General features: G+C 40.7%; 1 protein-coding gene across 1 annotated transcript in view; it reads right to left on the reverse strand.

The window, feature by feature from the left end:
• Nucleotides 1-227: 227 nt before the first annotated feature.
• The window catches only part of bean1 (brain expressed, associated with NEDD4, 1), a 65,287-nt gene continuing 44,748 nt past the window's right edge, over nucleotides 228-20,766 (reverse strand). The window contains exon 6 of the mRNA XM_067401744.1: nucleotides 228-1,031. Within this exon, the coding sequence (XP_067257845.1) occupies nucleotides 662-1,031 (370 nt within the window). The 3' untranslated portion in view covers nucleotides 228-661. The remainder of the gene's footprint in view (nucleotides 1,032-20,766) is intronic.

Genomic DNA, 20,766 nt, shown 5'->3' on the forward strand with positions numbered 1-20,766 from the left:
TTTTCTGATGACATTCAAATTGCTTTAAAGGTAAATCTTTGCTAGTTATTTTATGAAATTTACAAAACATTATCTTTAAAAAAACTTTTCAGATTACAAAACAGAAATAGTTAAAACCAACCCTAAATTTGAAAAAAAAAAAAAAGAGAGAGAGAGAGAGAGAAAAGGTTGTAATGGACAGTCAAGTGTAAATAGTCACTCATGCAGGAACACTCAAATTTTCACACTAAAAAGAAGGGTAAACTTCTATTCCTATATAATTTCTCCAGGTGATGTTTATTGAGAGGCTTTCTGCTCTTTTTAATGTCATTGTCAGGGCATCCAAAAGGGCACTGAAATTGGCTGTGGTACTTGTGAAGTTGAAATCATCTATAAATCTACCAGTAAGAGAAGACGCACGTTGACATAATTACACCATAAGCAAAAGACAAGGTGAGGTGACGCACAAAAAGTGGTCGATAGCCCTGTGCTCTCATGGCGGCTCCCACTGTGTCAGATAAAACAGGAGGTGCAGTGTCCGTGTCAGCTGAAGTGAGGTAATTGTGGGCTTTAGCAGGTGTCGGTTTCAGCTCTTGACTCAGGAGACCTCAGCCACACAAAGGAGTCCCTCTCAAAGCTGGTTTGGTACCGGTGACGCATGAGTGTGCTGGAGAGGTCAGGATTACAGGATCCTGTGGGAAACGCTGTCCTGAGGACTGCTGTCCACTGTGGTGTGTTTGAGCAGATCCAGGGGCATCAGAGGAAGGGGCTGGTTTTGTTCACTCATTACTGCCTCGTATGGGGGCGCTTCTTCTAAAGGTAAGGCTGACAAAGAGATGGAGGCGATTGGCTGGTGTCTGAAGTCCCGTAGTCTGGTTGGGTATAGGGAAGAGCTGCTTGCTGACACCCAGGAAGCACCAGCGGGCAGATCCTCCGTCTCTCTGTGATAGTGTGAGGCTGGCTGCTCACGGCATGGGTCTGTGAGGGAGTAGGGGGGTGGATCGTCCGTTGGAACATATATTTGCGTCCCTTGTCCCACACATTCATCGTAACTGAAAGAAAATACCATTTTGATTAATATACATAGCTGATTTCAAAAACATTTTGACAATATGAATAAAAATATTATGTAATTGCTGTATTTCTTATCAATATAATATATCAAAAGGGTTTTTTTAATTAAATACAGGAGGATCCTGTTGCACCTTCTTTAGGGAACCACAAAGATAGGTTATATATTCCAACCACTAGAGGGCAGGAAATGTATTAACGCTGGGATTTTCAAACTGTTCTATGTCAAGAACCCCTAAATATGATGATCCTCTTGCTAATATATACATATCTATAATTTGTATGAGAGAAATATATAGCGATATAGTAAAGAAAATGTGTTGTCTCCAGAATTAAATAGTTGGCTTTTTTACTGTCAAAATAATACATCCACAAAAATGATTAAAATATGAAAAATAATAAATATAAATTTCAAATACACCGAAATGTAAGAACTCTTTGGAAAATATTGTTAATTAGGGCTACCAATGGATCAAAATATTGTGATTAATCTCATGATTTCTTATGATACAGGTTACTTTATCATTCTTTCGGGAAATTCTTATTGGACTCAGCAGTGGCAAGGATACACAAATAACATATTCAAACAATGACATATACATTTAAAATGATGATTTAAACATATGTATTAAGAATCATTATGTTGGGTATATTTCATATTTAACACATTATCTGTAAAAGCTCTAGTAAAATATTTTTTTCTTTAGGTTTTCTGTGGACCCACAAACACTCCCTTGCAGCCTCATGGGAATCCAGGCCTGTTTAAGAAATAACATACTTAAAAAACTTAAAATATAAGTCTAATAAAATTAATGCAATACAAATTAATATAGTAAAAATATTATATAATAATAAATTAATTAAAAATGAGAAAACATTAAATGTGTAGCTAAGACAAATAATAATTTCAAGGCATTTTATACTTCATAACATGTAAGCAACATTTTAAGTGTCAGATTTATGACAGATATTTACATAGTGAGAATATTTTACTTAAGCTGTTATAATGTCTGAATGCAAGACCCTCTTGGCCTATGCTAAGTATTACTGACATTCTATTCTCTTTTTGCTCCTTCCCACTACACCAAATTGCCAATTTTACTTTCTCTTTGCGATATCCTTCTACACAGCAAACAAAGCTCCAGTGAAGCACATCAGATTTAAAGCCTGATGTGTCCATCCAGGAGAAAAGCAAACAAAAAGATAGAGAAAGGGAGTGAAATGGCCTACTTGCTTGCTTGAGTTGTGTGTGTGTGTGTGTGTGTGTGTGTGTGTGTGTGTGTGTGTGTGTGTGTGTGTGTGTGTGTGTGTGTGTGTGTGTGTGGTAAGCTACATTAACCAGGGTCTTGGGCACTTCCAGTTTAAGTAAAGCAGTCATGCCTCTGACCTCAGCTTGAGCAGGGCACAGAGTGTTAGAAAGAGTAAGAGCGAATAGCAGCAGGGTAATTGGATCTCGACATGGTTAACCATATCAGACTGTCAGTGAGAGCGGAAACGGGATGCTAGAATTGGTTTAGGCCGCCACCCCAGGCTTACACATGAGAGGGCGCTTTGTGGTGGGCACAACGATCTCTGTGATAGATGCATTTTTGTCTACATACAAAACATGTACAGATGTGTCAGTAAGATTTTTTTTTTTACTCTTGCGCGGTCTTCGTTTGGGAAGTACACCCAGGGTCTTCGGGGTCTCCACAGACCCCAGGCAACAAAATGCAATTTTGTAACAAAATACTTTTTTTTTTTTAAAACAAATGTAATTTTATTCTGTTTATTAATGTTTTTACTCCATATTTGTGCAGTTTTTGGAGGATTTGTCATATTTTTTAAATTTATATAAATAAATTTAAAAAAATAATAATAATTTAAAATAGGTTTTTATACAAAAACAGCTTTTTATGTAAAATTCAATTTATAAAAGACCCACATTTCTAAATTTCATTCATGGGGATAACATAGATAATTTGACATGGTTTAGTGTAAGATTTTTGCCCATATTTTGGAAAATGCAGTTATAAATGTAAAAAAACTATCCTTTTTACCAGTAGATGGCTGCAGAGCTCCACTATTTGCTATGTGTTATTTGACTGACTGAAAGAGATCTTTTCACAAGTATTCTTCAGTTGGAGTCATATCTAAATATTCTGAAATCACAATTATGACAATAAAGGCTACTTTTTGTCAAAGTTTAGTATTTTTTGTAATGAAAAAAATATTTTTTTCAATATTGTTATATTATGATGAGACTCCACTTAGAAAATGGACAAAATTCATCCTCAAAATCGACATTTTTGAAAAACCATTTTTTTTTTCAGTACAAAAAAATGCTAAACTTTGACAAAAAGTAATTTTTATTGTCTTTTATCGTCATAATTGTGATTTCATAATATTTAGATATAAATCCAACTGATACTTGTGAAAAGATCTCTTTCAGTCAGTCAAATAACACATAGCAAATAGTGGAGCTCTGCAGCCATCTGGTAAAAGTGATATTTTTTTTTTTACTTTTAAAACTGCATTTTCCAAAAGATGGGCAAAAATCTTACACTAAACCATGTCAAATTATCCATGTTCTCCCCATGAATGAAAGTTAGAAATCTGGGTCTTTTATAAAGTGAATTTTACATAATAAGCTGTTTTTGTATATAAAAAAAATGTATTTATTTATTTATATACATTTAAAAGATATGTCAAATCCTCCAAAACCTGCACAAATATGAAGTAAAAACATTAATAAACAGAGTAAAATTACATTTGATGTTAAAAAACAATTATTTTGTTACGAAATTACATTTTGTTGCCTGGGGTCTGTGGAGACCCCGAAGACCCTGAGTGTGACCCCTTTTTTTTTTTTACACCAACATAAGAACAAAATATATAAAAAAAAATTCTCTTTGTAGATCTAGAAAGTGTTAACAACTGTACAAAGTTTCATGTCATTTGGACAAAGAGAAATTTTATTTTTTTTTATTTGAGCAAATGTCGTTTGGGGTCTGTGCAGACCCCAAAGACCCTATAAGGGTTAAAGAAATTAATACCGTTATTCATCAAGGAGTCATTCAATTTATCAAAAATCACAGTAAACACAATTATAATGTTACAAAAGATTTGTATTTCAAATAAATGCTGTGTTCTTATGAACTTTCTGTTCATCAAAGTATCATAACAACAACAACAACAACAACAACAACAACAAAAATGTATCATGTTTCCACAAAAGTGGTTTGTGTGCCCATATAATCTTAGCGTACATGGTACGAGAAAAACAGATTTGGCTTGCTGTCTGCTTATAGAGAGACTCTGAGAGGATATTCTACTCGAGCCCCCAAAATACATAAAGGGAAGAAGGAGGGATGCTGAAAGAACTGAAGTGTTAAGAGGCTGTCTTTATACCCTTGTATTAATTAGAAGATTAGATGGGCATACTCCAAAATTCAGCTTTGCCATCATAAATTACATTTTTAAGTATATTAAAGTAGAAAACAGTCAAATTTAAATTAAATTGTAATAATATTTAAAGAGACATATGTCAAAAATATTTGAAAAAATCTTACTGTCCCCAAACTTTTGTAGTCTTGATCAAGCTCTTTGTAAATGCTATGATGAGTCATAAAAAGATAATGGTATAAATGAAACAAGTGTTTATTTACTTTTTCCTTTATCAGTTGATATTGATTTAATATTCATCTGGACACTTCATATATTCTCCTAAAACTGACTGGACTCAAAATACCTGCAGCATCTAACACAACATAAACAAATATACACCATTCAAAGTACATGCTTCCAAAATGGTTCTAAAAGAGTCAACTAAAGTAAAACTTTACTTTCAGATTGAGCATGAAGAAAAGGATGTAGAGAAAGAAAAAAAGTGTAGGACTGAAAGGGCTGGAGTGGGTAGAAGAAGAGGAGGAAGAGGAGACTCGGTTGAGCGCATGAGTAGTAGTTCAATTATGTGTTTGTCAGCTTGACAGTCATGGTGTTGTAAGAAAATGTGCTACATAAAGATTTAAAACAACAAACACACACACACTAAAGATTACACATTCACTGTTATGGCCAAGCAATTTTTTTAGACTTCAAGTTTAAAAAGTTAACCAATATGAATTATAAGCATGGTGCTGAACCATTTTCAATTGTATTATATTATGTGTATAAAGATATTTTATGGCTGCTCATTTTCAAAAATAAAATGGGTTTTATTAACAGACATCTTGCGGAAAACTCTCATGGAACCATTGGTTAAATTTAGCCGTTGGAAATGAATTATTTCTGATGCTTTTACAATTGTTGATCATATAATAAATATATCTAATATCAGCAGCAGCTGTATTGAGGAGTCTCTCATTTACTCAGAGATCTACTCCCTCTCCTCCTCCATCAGGCTTCAGTGAGGTGATGAGAGCTAATTAACACACCACCTGCTCAACTGGAAGAGGTGATGATACCAGGGAAAATGGCTAAGCATGACTGGGACCCATTAAATGAGCAAGTAAACACCAAAAAAGTTTTTAAATGGTTCAGTCTAAATCAAGCTAGTCTCAGTCTCCATCTCTCAGAGTTTCTTTGCGGTTTCTCTTCTCGTGTCATGACGGTAATCAAACCCCATCATGAACACAAAAACTCTCTAAATAACATCTGTCCTGCTTGAAGGTCATTCTTTAGTTTTGCCACTGCATCTCTAGTTGGCCTAGAGATACATCAAACGGCTGAAGTTATCAACCAAAAACAAATTTAACAAATAATACAATATAAAAACAAATATAACAAATGAGGCAACTGTGTAATGTGTTATTCACCCAATTCTGAATTCTTGATCCTCCTTCCCGATCACACGAAAATGCGTATCAATAGTACAAGTTTGTAATCTCGTAGAATATATATGCCAAAATGAGTTTGTGGGATCAATAATAAACACACATTAAGAGTCATAAATATTTAAAATAAAAATTATAATTATGTATGCAAGATAACATTTTAGTCATAGTTATGACTTGTGTCTTTATGACATATGGATTTGAGTAAATTTTGACTTGTCAAAATTTACTCAAATTTTTTTACGGTAGACAGGAGACAGACACAGATGTAGCAGGTAACAATAGTTTATTTGACCACAGTAGAGCAGAGGAACACACACAGGTAAGTGAACTGGTTGTAGAGAGGTTTGAGCTGGTGATATGAGGAATAGTTACTGTCCTTTCTTTGCAGATGGATACACGCCGGAGCTTGGAGATCGCTGGAGAACTTGGGAGCTGGTTGGAACACACACACACAGCAGACGGAGCACACAGAGGGAAGGAGGCACGCTGGAGACAGGTGAGTATCACGGGGATGAGTCCTTGAGGTAAGCATAACAATGAGTAGATGCAAACGAGACCGGACATGGAGTGCTGTGTGTGTGTGTGCTATATAGTGCTGCTAATGAGTGGAGTGATGAGGTGCAGGTGTCGGTGATCAGTACTCTGGAGACTGTGAGCATTGTGGTTGGGTGACGTTGGAACCTGACGTGTCTGTGACAGTACCCCCCCCTCCACGGCTCGCTCCGAGGAAGTCCTCTTCCCCGCGGTGCCGGTTTCTCAGGGTGACTGTCGTAGAATGTCTGGAGTAAGTTGGGGTCTAAGATGTCGTTCCTTGGGACCCAGGAGCGTTCCTCGGGGCCGTATCCTTCCCAATCCACAAGATATTCCAGCTGACCACCACGACGCCGGGAGTCCAAGATCTCACAAACCTCATACGCAGTCCCGTCCTCCAGGATGAGTGGAAGGGGGGGGTTCAGCGGGAGCCACGTCAGGTCCTGTGGGAAGAACAGAAGGGTGGTGAGGTTTCAGCAGTGACACGTGGAAAGTGGGGTGTATACGATACCCTTGTGGAAGACGGAGTTGATAGGTGACTGGGTTGACCTGCTTGACGATGGGGAATGGGCCAATGAACCTGGGACTCAGCTTTCTGCAGGGCAGACGCAGTCTGATGTCTCCGATGGATAGCCAAACCATCTGACCAGGCTGGAAGACTGGGGTGTTGGAACGTCGGAGGTCGGCTACCATCCTGCGTCTGCACAGGGCTCGTTGCAGTTGATGGTGCTGAGTCCCAGACCCTCTCGCTCTCTCGGAACCAGTAATCCACTGCCGGAATGTTGGAGGGTTCCCCATCCCAGGGGAACAGTGGGGGTTGGTAGCCGAGTACGCACTGGAACGGTGTGAGCCCTGTAGTAGACTGGCAGAGGGTTTTGGGCGTACTCGGCCCAACCCAGGAACTGGTTCCAAGAGTCCTGGTGGTCATGACAGAAGGTACGGAGGAAGCGGCCAATCTCCTGTACCTTCCTCTCCGTCTGCCCGTTCGACTGTGGGTGGTATCCGGAAGTCAGGCTAACGGCCACACCTAGGAGGGAGTAGAAAGATTTCCATACTCTGGATATGAACTGGGGGCCTCGGTCGGAGACTACATCTTCTGGAATTCCGAAGTATCTGAAGACTTGGTTGAAGAGTATTTCGGCGGTCTCCATGGCAGTGGGTAGTCCTGGAAGTGGGATCAGACGGCATGATTTTGAGAAGCGATCCACAACAACTAGGATGGTGGTATTTCCTTCTGAGACAGGGAGATCAGTAATGAAATCCACTCCTAGGTGTGACCATGAGCGATCGGGAACGGGCAGCGGAAGGAGTTTCCCAGCTGGCAGATGACGAGGAGATTTGGAGATGGCACACTCCCGACAGCCCTGCACGTACCTGCTGACATCCGAAGCCATCCCTGGCCACCAGAAGCATTCCTTAAGCAACGAGAGGGTCTCATTGACCCCCGGGTGACCAGTGCCAAGCGACGTGTGAGCCGAGTGAATGGTGGGAGTGTGTCGTGTCCGTGGAAGGTACAGCAAGCCAGTTGGACAGCCCGGCGGAGGATTCGCGGAGGCATTGGAGGAGGGGATGGTCTCTTCTGACCAGGTAATGGGACTCACGATGAGAGAGCTCGGGATGATGGGTTCAGGTTCCTCGGTCTGTTCGTCAGGAGCATACAGACGGTAGAGAGCATCAGCCTTTACATTTTTAGAACCTGGGCGGTAGGAGATGGTGTAATTGAAGCGTGAGAAAAACATGGCCCAGCGAGCTTGTTTAGGGTTCAGTCTCTTAGCTGATCGAAGATATTCAAGGTTTTTATGATCAGTCAATACCAGGAACGCGTGCTTGGCTCTCTCCAGCCAATGCCTCCACTCTTCCAAGGCAAGCTTAACAGCAAGACGTTCCTTGTCACCGATGGAGTAGTTGACTTCCGCCGGGCTGAGCTTGCGGGAGAAGAAGGCATATGGATGGAGTCTACTTGGCGTCCCCTGCTGCTGCGACAACACCGCTCCCACTCCAGTCATTGAGGCGTCCACTTCGACGACGAATTGTTTCTCTGGGTCTGGATGTACGAGCAAGGGAGCGGTGGTGTAGGCTTCTTTGAGTTGTTTAAAGGCATTGGTGGCTGCTGGGGTCCAGGACAGAGACTTGGGTTGATTGCGGAGCAGGCTGGTAAGTGGATGGGTGATGGAACTGTAACCTTTGATAAATCTTCTGTAAAAGTTGGAGAATCCGAGGAAACGTTGGAGTTCTTTTATAGTTGTGGGTTCTGGCCAGTTGGAGATGGATTCCACCTTCCTCTCGTCCATCCGGATGCCACTGTGGTCTATGTTGTAACCCAGGAAAGAGACGGAAGGTTGGTGGAATGAGCACTTCTCTGCCTTGAGGAAGCCATCCCTGGCCACCAGAAGCGTTCCTTAAGCAACGAGAGGGTCTCATTGACCCCCGGGTGACCAGTGCCAAGCGACGTGTGAGCCGAGTGAATGGTGGGAGTGTGTCGTGTCCGTGGAAGGTACAGCAAGCCAGTTGGACAGCCCGGCGGAGGATTCGTGGAGGCATTGGAGGAGGGGATAGTCTCTTCTGACCAGGTAATGGGACTCACGATGAGAGAGCTCGGGATGATGGGTTCAGGTTCCTCGGTCTGTTCGTCAGGAGCAGTTCCATCACCTCATTGATGGGTGATGGAACTGTAACCTTTGATAAATCTTCTGTAAAAGTTGGAGAATCCGAGGAAACGTTGGAGTTCTTTTATAGTTGTGGGTTCTGGCCAGTTGGAGATGGATTCCACCTTCCTCTCGTCCATCCGGATGCCACTGTGGTCTATGTTGTAACCCAGGAAAGAGACGGAAGGTTGGTGGAATGAGCACTTCTCTGCCTTGAGGAACAGGTTGTATTGATGTAGACGGGCAAGGACCTCCGCAACGTGTCGGCGATGTTCGGCCTGGCTCCGGGAGTAGATGAGTATGTCGTCGATGTAGACTAGGACAAAGCGATGGAGAAACTCCCAGAGCACCTCATGAATGAAGTCCTGGAATACGGAGGGGGCGTTGACCAATCCATACGGCATAACCAGGTATTCGTAGTGGCCAGTAGGGGTGATGAAGGCAGTCTTCCACTCGTCCCCCTCACGTATCCGGATGAGGTTGTACATGCTGCGGAGGTCCAGCTTCGTAAACACAGTGGCACCACGGAGATGATCCAGGGCCGCTGGGACGAGAGGAAGGGGATACCTGAACTTGATCGTTATTTTATTGAGGGAGCGATAATCAATACATGGCCGCAAGCCTCCATCCTTTTTAGCCACGAAGAAGAAACTGGAAGCAGCAGGGGAAGTAGACGCCTGATGTAACCTTGGGCGAGGGCTTCCTTGATGTAATCCTCCATGGCCTTCTCCTCCGGGATGGAAAGAGGGTATATCTTACCCTTTGGCACTGGTTCACCCGGAAGCAGGTCGATGGCACAGTCCCATGGCCGGTGTGGAGGCAGCTTGGAAGCCCGTTGTGGGCAGAAGACGTCGCTGAAGGGGGCGTAACACTTGGGGATATCGACAGAGCGTTGTTCGACTGGACTTTCGGTGGCGCAGAGAGTGAGGTCAGGCAGAGGAGTCGGTGGAAGAGGAAGTTCAGCCAGACAATGAGAGAAGCATGTGTCGCCCCACTTCAGGATTTCACCCGTTTTCCAAGAGATGGTAGGATTATGCTGCTCCAACCAGGGGCGCCCTAGAACCACGTCAGCGGTGGAATCCTCCAGAACCAACATATGAGCCTCTTCTCGGTGTAGTAAACCCACTTGAAGTGTTACAGGTCCAGCCACGGTGCGGACGCGCTTACGGCTCAGGGGTCTGCCGGTTATTGAACTGATCTTGTAGATGGTCGGAGACGGAGTGGTCTTGAGACGTAATTGACGACAGATGGCGCCGGAGACGAAGTTGCCGGCTGACCCCGAGTCGATGAGCGCGACCACTGTAAGGGAGACGACAGTAAGATTGACGACAGTAGTGAGTGTTTTCATTTTATGTGTAGCAGGAATAATAGCACTCACCAGGGGTCGTGGCGGTCGTGTGGGGCATGCTGCAATCACATGCCCAGGTTCTCCACAGTAGAGACAGAGATGAAGGGTCAGCCGACGGCGGCGTTCTTCAGAAGATAAACGGGAGTTTTCCACTTCCATTGGTTCTTGGGCTGGTTCTGGGGAGCTGACGGGTTCGGATCGGCAGAGGAATACGTTGGAGAGGGACTGGTCCTGGTGCTCCTGGATGAACGCTTGCATGCGAGTGGCACAGCGTATGGAGAGCTGGATGAACTTTTCAAGGCCGATGGAGTCCTCGCATGCAGCGAGATGCAGCCGCACCCGAGGTTCTAATCCTTGTCGATAGGTTATCAGGGCTTGTTCGTTCCATCCGCTGATTGCTGCAAGCATTCTGAATTGCAAAGCATAGTCGTAAATAGACATTGATCCTTGTTTTAAATTATAAAAATTTCTCACCAGCTGAAGAATCCGTGATCGGTTTCCCGAACACTTCCCGGAAGTGGGAAATAAACGGCGAGTAGGATTGGGTTACAGCGCCCCGCTGGGACCAGATGGAGTCGGCCCATTTTAATGCTTTGCCGCTGAGTTGAGAAATGACGAACGCTATCTTAGAGGTGTCACTCGGGTACAGGTGCAGCTGCATCTCCAGGACCAGTGTACATTGCAGCAAGAATCCGCTGCAATCCTCCGCCGATCCTGAGAAGGGCGCCGGTTTGGCCATGGGACTGGCGTACGGTGGTAACGAAGGAAGACTGTTGACATTGTCGGTGGTATTCGCTGGTGCAGGTGAAGGGACAGTGACTGGAGATGGCGGTGATGGATGGATGGTAAGTGTGCGCCGTAGCGCATCCACGAGTTCCTGGAAGGGGTCCGTTGGCTCATACTGGGTCTGCGGTATTGGTCCGGTCTTCTGTTACGGTAGACAGGAGACAGACACAGATGTAGCAGGTAACGATAGTTTATTTGACCACAGTAGAGCAGAGGAACACACACAGGTAAGTGAACTGGTTGTAGAGAGGTTTGAGCTGGTGATATGAGGAATAGTTACTGTCCTTTCTTTGTAGATGGATACACGCCGGAGCTTGGAGATCGCTGGACAACTTGGGAGCTGGTTGGAACACACACACACACACACACACACAGCAGACGGAGCACACAGAGGGAAGGAGGCACGCTGGAGACAGGTGAGTATCACGGGGATGAGTCCTTGAGGTAAGCATAACAATGAGTAGATGCAAACAAGACCGGACATGGAGTGCTGTGTGTGTGTGCTATATAGTGCTGCTAATGAGTGGAGTGATGAGGTGCAGGTGTCGGTGATCAGTACTCTGGAGACTGTGAGCGTTGTGGTTGGGTGACGTTGGAACCTGACGTGTCTGTGACAATAACATTTTACATAATTGTTTTTGTCATTCATATATATATATATATATATATATGAATGAATTTTGACATTAAAAGTCAAAATTATGAGATACTGTCATGATTATTATTTACCAATGCATGATATATATATATATATCGTTAGTTAGTTAGTTAGTTAGTTTTTTTTGTGGAAATAGGCTTCCATAAATTTTGAGCGGTACTTTAGTGCTTTTATACTGTATTTCTATACCAAAAGTGTCTCATTTGAGGATGAAATAAATTAACTTTAAAACAACTGTTGACATTTAAATTGGTATTAACTATGTTTCTGAAGAATAATTTTCCCACAAGCCCCTGAAAACCATGTGACAATGCAAGGTAACTCACACATAAACACATGCACATCAGCTCAGTATACCAATCTAGATATAAGCAGATTTTGCTACAGGTGGAGACCACAGCAAACAAGACACCATGCCTGGACACTTTACACTTTACACTGCCACCATAAGCAGGTCAAAAAATATTGACAGCTTGACTGAATGCTCATAACCCCACAATTCTCTGGCACAAGTCTCTGAGAACACTGCACTCAGATATACTGTGGTGCCACCGTGTCTAAGAATTACACACTTCAGCAGGCACCGCTACTAAACTTGGCGATGATGGCCAATGACTGCATTTCCTGGATTGTACACAAATACATTATGCAGTCTTTTCATTAGGTTGTACCTTACTTTGCTTTACATTATGTTATTTACAGACATGCTCAAAGTCAAACAGCAACTTCCTCTGCAGTGCAGCATTCTGAGTCTAGTTCAGTAAGATAAATGAGGCCACTGTGTGTAATGTGGTAGTCACTCAATTCTGCATTCTTGATCATGCATACTTTTTGGATTCAGTATTTTGTTTTATGATCATTTCTGAATAATAATAATAACAATAATCAAGTAATACAGACTGTTATGAGTAGCCTAAATCCATAGATCTTCATACTGACACTAGTACTTGCTGAAGTACAGCATGTTTCATCACTACAAGGAAATTATACATTATGTGCATAATTATTATGAAAGTTGATTTTCTGATCTTTTTTTTTTTTTCCCAGGCACATTTAACAAATTTCAAACCACATCAATCTTAATAACTACTATTGATTTTGTGTTTAATCATTTGTAAGTGATATATAATTGTTCATGAAGGCTGGAAATTAAAAACGCTTTATATTCAGGTGTGCATAATTATCAGGCAGGTTTAATTTTACAGACAAAATGAACCAAAAAAGAGAGATTTAACTCAGACTGAAAAGTAAAAAAATAAAAATAAATAAATGGTCATGCTTTAACTTTGCAATTTCTAGTATTGCATTAGTATTGCATCCTTCTCATGAGCAATGGACAGCAAAATGCTCATTGGGTCAGCAGGTGGAGAAGGAATTAGAATTAAGAATTAAGTGTGAAACCATCAGGAACCCTTCAGTCTCCAGCGCCACCATTTTCCAGAACTGCAACCTACCTGGAGTCTCCAGAAGTGCAAGGTGTCAGGATCTCAGAGACTTAGGTTAGGTAAATAATCTAAAAAATGACCCCCACTTAATAAGAATCACAAGCTGAAGTGCAGTAAAATACATGAAGACTGTTTTTATAGGCTTTATATACAGACAGATTGAGAGTGACTCTTGAAGGACCAGCACCACACCACATTTTGGGAGTTCATTTTTAGTCCATCTCTGCAAAACGGTCTAAAAATGAACTCCCAATCTTACTGCCAGATTCTGGAAGATAAATTCTTCAAACAGTGGTACAAGAGGACGTGGTGCTGGTCCTTCAAGAGTCACTCTCAATCTGTAGGTCTATAAAGCCTATTAAAAAAACAATATTAGTGTATTTTACTTTTTTTTTTTTTTTTTTAGGATTCTTTACCTAACCTAAGTCTCTGAGATCCTGACACTGCACTTCACTTCAGGTAGGTTACAGTTCTGGAAAATGGTGGCGCTGGAGACTAAAGGGGTTCCTGATGGTTTCACACTTAATTATTCACCTTAATTCTTAACTCTTTTGCAGTTAACATGTGTCTTTTCTTCTCCACTTGTTTTTGTCTGACCCTGCTGACCCAATGAGCATTTAGCTGTCCATTGCTCATGCTTTAACTTTGCAATTTCTAGTATTGCATTAGTATTGCATCCTTTTCATAGGCATTTAATAATTTTTGACTTTTCAGTCTGAGTTAAATCTCTATTTTGGTTCATTTTGTCTGTAAAAGAAAACCTGCCTAATAATTACGCACACCTCAATATAAGGCGTTTTTCATTTCCAGCCTTCAAGAACAATTATATATCACTTACAAATGATTAAATGTGGTTTTGAATTGGTAAAATGTGCCTGGAAAAAAAATATGATCAGAAAATAATAATTATGCATGCAGTGTAGTTTACCATAGAAATATACGCAGTGAATAACACAAAAAACTAAAGCCTTTTGTCACAGTGCTGTGTAGCTTAATCCCATGAAAAGTGAGACGCAGGAAGGACAAGATACTAGAGGCTTTAATGAACACAGAGAATCAACAAAACAACTACACATTAAATGCTGATGACACCTAACAAAGAAATGGAACAGGTGTGTAACTAAATTACTGTAGGGACCATGGCAACAAACAAGAAATAAGACTCAGGCAAACAGAAAACAGGGAAAACGAACCTAAACAGAGCATGATTTTTACACGTTTATCATGCAATTCCAGCAACAAGCAGAGTTAGCACTGAATAATCTGTTAATCAGGTTTTATCATTTTGTGTTGTTTATTTCATTATGCCAAATAGGTTATGTTTGTTACTTATAAAAATAGTCAGGGCGGGTAGGGCAGGGACATGATTCGATGCATCAGCTGTTGACTGGATGGACCCTCTACGGAAGATTGAGCTGTGATATTTTAATTAAAAAATACTAGGTCCAAAGGTTGAAACTTATGCACTTAAGTTATGAACTTATGCATTGAATAAGATCAAAAACAAGAATTTAGAAAACAGATAGGCTGTAGAAAGACTGATCGATTTGGACAGGTCATGTCGACTCAGGTCACAAGGTTCATTTATGGACCGGATTCAGGCTTCAACTTTAATTTCCATGTAGACCTCTAGCCTCATACAGTTGTGCTCATTTAAAGGTTCACAACACCTGCTGTGTAACCTATAATCAATATGAATAAGACATCTGTTGTTACCCTGGTTACCCTCAGCGGTGTGTTCCCTACTCCTCATACATAAATAATAACTCTGATTGAGAATCCTTCTTGTGCAGGTGTGTGTGTGTGTGTGTGTGTGTGAGGTGCTATCAAGATAAAAGCACATTCCAAATGTCGAAGCCTGCACTGCAATTAATCACAGGAAATGGTATGAAAACTAATTTGGCATTTTCTGAATGATAAGAAGGTATAGCGCAGAGGTCGTTCTAGGCTATCTATATCCATCTGTGTTACATAAAGCTGTTCGCTCTCTTCAGAAAAGGCCAACAGGGTGAGAAATGTTTTGCACTATTTCCTCTGTTAAGGAACCTGTCTCCTCAGGGACTCCTCCGCACACACATACTGAAGTGCTACCTCAACTGACAATAATTCATTAATCAGGTTATGCAAATGTCACAGCCCAGCCATGACTGTGTTTCTCATCTCATCTATCCGATATCCTAAAATAATAAACAGCCTGTGCTTTCCTTAATGTCTTTTTTTTAAAACACACTATTGTTCTTCTCAGGAACACATATGAGCATCAGTTGTTTTTCCACCTTGGTCTAATGCAGACACTTCCCCAGAGAACATGATGAAAAACACCTGCAGAGGTCTGTATCACAGGTATACTATCATTCCACACTTAATCTTTAAAATAGATTTGAATATAAATATAAATACAAATGTACATTTGTATATAAAAACAATATAAAATATTAAAATACAACATAACTTGTAACTTCTTTTTACTTCTAAGCAAAAAAAAAAAAAAGAACGTTGCCGCGAGTACATTGGGGCATTGAATCACGTTCAGTCTCTCGCAGAGGTGTAAAGAGTACCTGAAAACCATACTTGAGTAAAAGTACAGATACCTTGCAGTGAATATTACTCCATTGCAAGTCACCAATACGACTTGAGTAGAAGTCTTCGAGTATCTATTTAACAGTACTTAAGTATTTTAGTTATATAATGTAGGCTCAAAGATGCAGTAGTCCTTAACACCTAAGAGACATGCCAGTGAGAATTACAAACAGTAGATTTGTGAGAAGAGCAATCATGTTTGTTTTCTGAAATCAAGATAAAACTGAACACCTCAAAATTGCACTAAATCAAAGTTGACAGAAAAGCCTCTTAAACATCTACAAACTCTCAGTTAAGCTCAAGTCCACAAAAAACCCATAAGTAAACCAATATCCTTACACAATGTCTTGTCAATATAGCGGATAAATAAAAAAATGTTAAGTAAAATTAAAAGTCAAAGTCTACTTGCACTGGATGGGGTGGTTTTAGCCTCATCAGCGGCTGCAGTCATGATCTCATCTCAAAGATCAAAACACCTGCGATTCAGCAACTACCTTCTAATGCACTCACGATTCATGTAAAGTAGCCTTTTTTGACAAGTTTGGCTGAGTAAAGGTAAAACGCACAAGATATAGTACCTTCAAAAACCTTAGATGGCAGTATCGCTTCCTTATAGCAGAAACACACAGCTGCAGAAAAAGTTCATTTGTAATTGCATTACTCATCCCAAATGTATTGGAGTAAAAAGTACATTTACTTAAATGTAGTCAAGTAGAGAGTAAAAGTTGCTAATATCTTTGATACAAAGTAAAACTACAAAGTAGCCAAAAAGATACTTAAGTAACGTTACAGTAACTAATTACATTTACTCAAATTCTTTACACCACTGGTCTCTTGAACGTTATGTGTACACGAGTGTGAGCATGAGGAGTAAGTTGCTCGCAGCAGTTCATTTAAAGCCTGGAACACACCAAGCCGACAGTTTTCTCAGTGTGCTCCGCTCCGCCAGATGAAGTTGGTCCTTGTCTGCTTTTTTTCGGCCGATTCAACGGCTGCGTCCGAAAACCTAGGTAGCTGTCTTGCTGCCTCGCTGTCTTATAAGAGAATTACTTGTACGGCAGCGTTTGTGCATGAAGGTACCTCACGAAATTGATTTCGGACAGACTTCTGAGGCAGCGTAACAGTTTAATCATCTAGCAATATAGCACGAGCTTTGGTGAGAACTAAACAGATTTTTAATTATAATAGTAGTAATTTCTCAATAGAAATGATATCAAAATTGAAATATGTTGGTCAAAATCGTACATTTATACACACTGAGCAGTAAACGCAACTTTCAGACGCCATCTTTATTTTTCTAGCTCAACTGTCACAGAATGGAAAGCACAGGATTGTGGGATATCAAAGGCAGCAAGGATACATCTATGCTTCCTTCAAAAATCGATCAGAGGAAGGTATCTCATGAGAAAGGAAGTGAAGCTAACATTGGATTCGGACGTGCCTTGATGCCTTACTACCTTGAAATGTGTCCTCAGAAGGCAGCATTTTCCAGTTTTCGGACACAGCCATCATGTTGAACTGGCTTTGGAGCTTGTCTGTCAGTCGGGCCATTTGATCATTCTTATTGGCTGTTCAGCTACTGACACCTGCTTGTACGGAAAGGCACTTCTTCTTATGCAGGCACAGAAAGGACGTGCTACTTGGTTGTTGGGTGTCGAGCGTCGGTTTGGTGTGTTCCGGGCATAAAGGCCACCAGTGCCGCTAATAACAAGGGTATATTAATTCTACATATAATAAAAATAATTTTTTTAATATAAATAAAATGTTTTTATATATAATTAAACATTGTAGTGATATTAAAATTGATTTAATATATGTTTGGTAGTTATTTATGTCGTATTATTCTAAACACACACTTTATGAACTATCCATTGCCCAAAAATATGCAAAAATATAAATATACACATTTCTGGTGGATATTTTTGAGTGATGGATAGTTCGAGAATTGTGTGTATAGAATCATGAACACTGCAGAGTATGTGTGTGTGTTTCTGGGATCTTTTTTTTTTTTTTCCTGCTCTGCGGAAGTGGCACTTCACGGGCTCCACAGGTGAGCAGCTCATATACATGCCCTGAGCACTAAGTTCCCAGGTGCCATCTGTGGCCATGGCAGCCCTGGCGTGAGTCACATGCCACAGCCCCTCCCTGCCAGCCCCACAGAGACACAAGGACAGCCACACATACATACTGCCATTCTGTTGCAATGGTCTTGCACTTACACCTACTGTGCTAATAGCTCCTCTTTCCAAAGTCCTGAAGACATCAAAGAACAGCATAGCGGTGGACTCCATGTTAGAGTCCACATATGTGCATGTAGAATAAACTGGCGTGTTCCCAAACGTGGCATGCGGAAATGCCTGGGTAGCCCAGCATAATGGTCCTATGCCAGTCCATATACACACACAAAAATAAACATTTCGCTTCCTCTAAGCACATATTTTTTTGTAGCTTTAACTCATGTTGCTTTAACTTTGAAGACAGAGAGGCATGAGTTTGTAATAGTGGCTGAAAGGGCAGGCTGCAATGTGCCAGTGGTGATAAATGCACATTATGATGTGACTGGAGGCTCATCTCCTCTGATCTGAAGAGTGATTCTGCTCCCACTCATTTCTGGCACAGATGAATGAAGGCTAGCAGAGAGGCAGGCAGTGATGGAGAGCTCCGTTCAGCTTCAGTGCCTTAGCATCTGTAAGACCTCCTCTCTCAAACACTCTAAATTCACAGACACCATACAGAACACTACAGAACTGTCTTACAATGAAAAAAGCAATAAATAAAAAAAAAAAAAAAAAAAAAAAAATTTAAGTAAAGCAATATCATTCAAGCAAGAGTGCTGCTGTTCCGAATATCAGTGCGGCTTTAATTTGACAACAGGTAATCTCATCCATGCTGCTATTCAGACCAACAGCATGATTATGACTATGAGTATGATGAATTGTATAACAGTTAAACAAAAATGTAATGTTATCTAGATTAATTTTAGACACAATATTGCTGGTTACTTTGTCTATTTTTGCTCCCTCAACTAAAATCCAAATGAGGACTTTTTTCCGATCCTGAATTAATGTTGTTGAACCAATGGGTTGAATGAATGATTCAATGACTCACTCATAAAAGATGACTTGTTTTGTTCCTGAATGATTCAGGGTGCTTCTCAAACAGAAGGCTGTATCCCAGTGAGGCTGTGTGTCCTTCCTATACTAGTCCTTCTGAGGCCAGGTTAGACTCAGCATTGAACACTAGAATGAGTTGGTCTAATAAGTGTGCATGGCTACGTCACACATGAAAATCGGTCACAGCATGAAAATACTATTAAAACATAATTTTGGAAAAAATACTTTGTATTAAAAATCTTATATCTTAAATATAACTAGCTTTTTATCAATGCAATACAGTGAATGACAAATGTCTGTGGTCTCCCAGTGATTAATTTACACCAAAACAAAAGAAAAAATGTATGGCTTAATCTCTGAAAACATTATTTTTGTCTTAATTTCATAATGAACTCAGATAAGCTCAGTGCTTGTCGGTGATTGATTAAAGGACATGAAGGATCATTCAGAATAAGCTGAATGAAGGATGCAAAACAAAGGCTGCCTTCCAAGGATCCTTCAAATTGAGACGGCCTTCAAAGGTACTTGATGACATGGCAGCTGAGATATGCAGCCTTACTAGGACGCAGCCTTCCATTTGAGAAGCACCCTCAGTTTTGTTGAACGGATTGGCTGAATAAATGATTCAATGATTCTCTCATAAATTCACACATTGCCACCTACTGGCCCATCGATGTAACTTGCAGAAAGAGTCAGTAGCTGCGTTTCCATTACCCTTCAAATTGCACAAATTGTAATTGCAAATTGAAATTACGCTCAATGGAAACTTGAATTTCGCAAAAACTTTTTTACGCTCACATGAGGTGGTTTTTCAGGCAATTCGAAAAAGGAATATTTTGCAAAACTGCATTGGAAACAGTTTTTTTCGCATTTACAGGTCACCTGACGTACAGTCACATCATCATTCTTTAAATATAGCAAGGTATGTTTGTACAGAAGATGAAACAGTGGTGTTTTTCTTTTCTTATTTATGAATCTCTTTCCTTGCACCTCAGCTTCACCCTCATAGATGCAACGGGAGGATGCAAGAAAAGAAATGAGGACGGGGTAATCTGAGGAAATTTTATTTGTATATTGGAATATTCTTTATCCCTCAAGCGTCAGTTCAGCTGCGCTCGAGTCTTGAGGGATCTGGGGACCCTTATTATTAAAGTTTGACATCTAATACTAATAGTATTAATATATTAACAATTAATAATTAAAATAATAGAAACTAACAGCATTAGATGTCTATGCACCTGTACATCCTCCCTCATAGCTCCCCAGGAAGCTTCCTCGTTCCTCACCTCCTTGCGGTGCATTTATAGAACTGAAATGACATTTATAGAATTAAAATGGCCTTCAAGATTTTCTTTGATTGTTTTCAAGGTCACAGGCTGGAGGAGCGAAAAAATAAGGAAGCATCCACTGGAGTATTGAGAAGCACACACGGAAGCATATATGAGGGAGAAGGGCTTACGGAAGCAGTGGCAAATATTCACTCTAAATAAAGCTCTCAGAGAGAAGTATCTTTTGGAAATCTTATCGCGAGAGGAAAATGACTTATCGTGAGAGTTTTAGTCACATTACCTCGGTTAATGGAATCACCGTTATGACGCAATAGTTTTTTATTGACATTTAGAAAATATCGCAAACGTTTCGCGCAAATCTGTAATGAAAACGTGGCTAGTGAAAAATCATCACTACACATGCCAGATAGACTGTCAGGGTATGTTAAACACAGACAAACTATCATGCAACACAGCTCAGCCAATCAGATTGGAGGACCGGAACTAACTGTGGTAAATTAAGTT

The sequence above is a fragment of the Chanodichthys erythropterus genome, chromosome 11, assembly GCF_024489055.1.
Source record: "Chanodichthys erythropterus isolate Z2021 chromosome 11, ASM2448905v1, whole genome shotgun sequence".
Classification (NCBI taxonomy): domain Eukaryota; kingdom Metazoa; phylum Chordata; class Actinopteri; order Cypriniformes; family Xenocyprididae; genus Chanodichthys; species Chanodichthys erythropterus.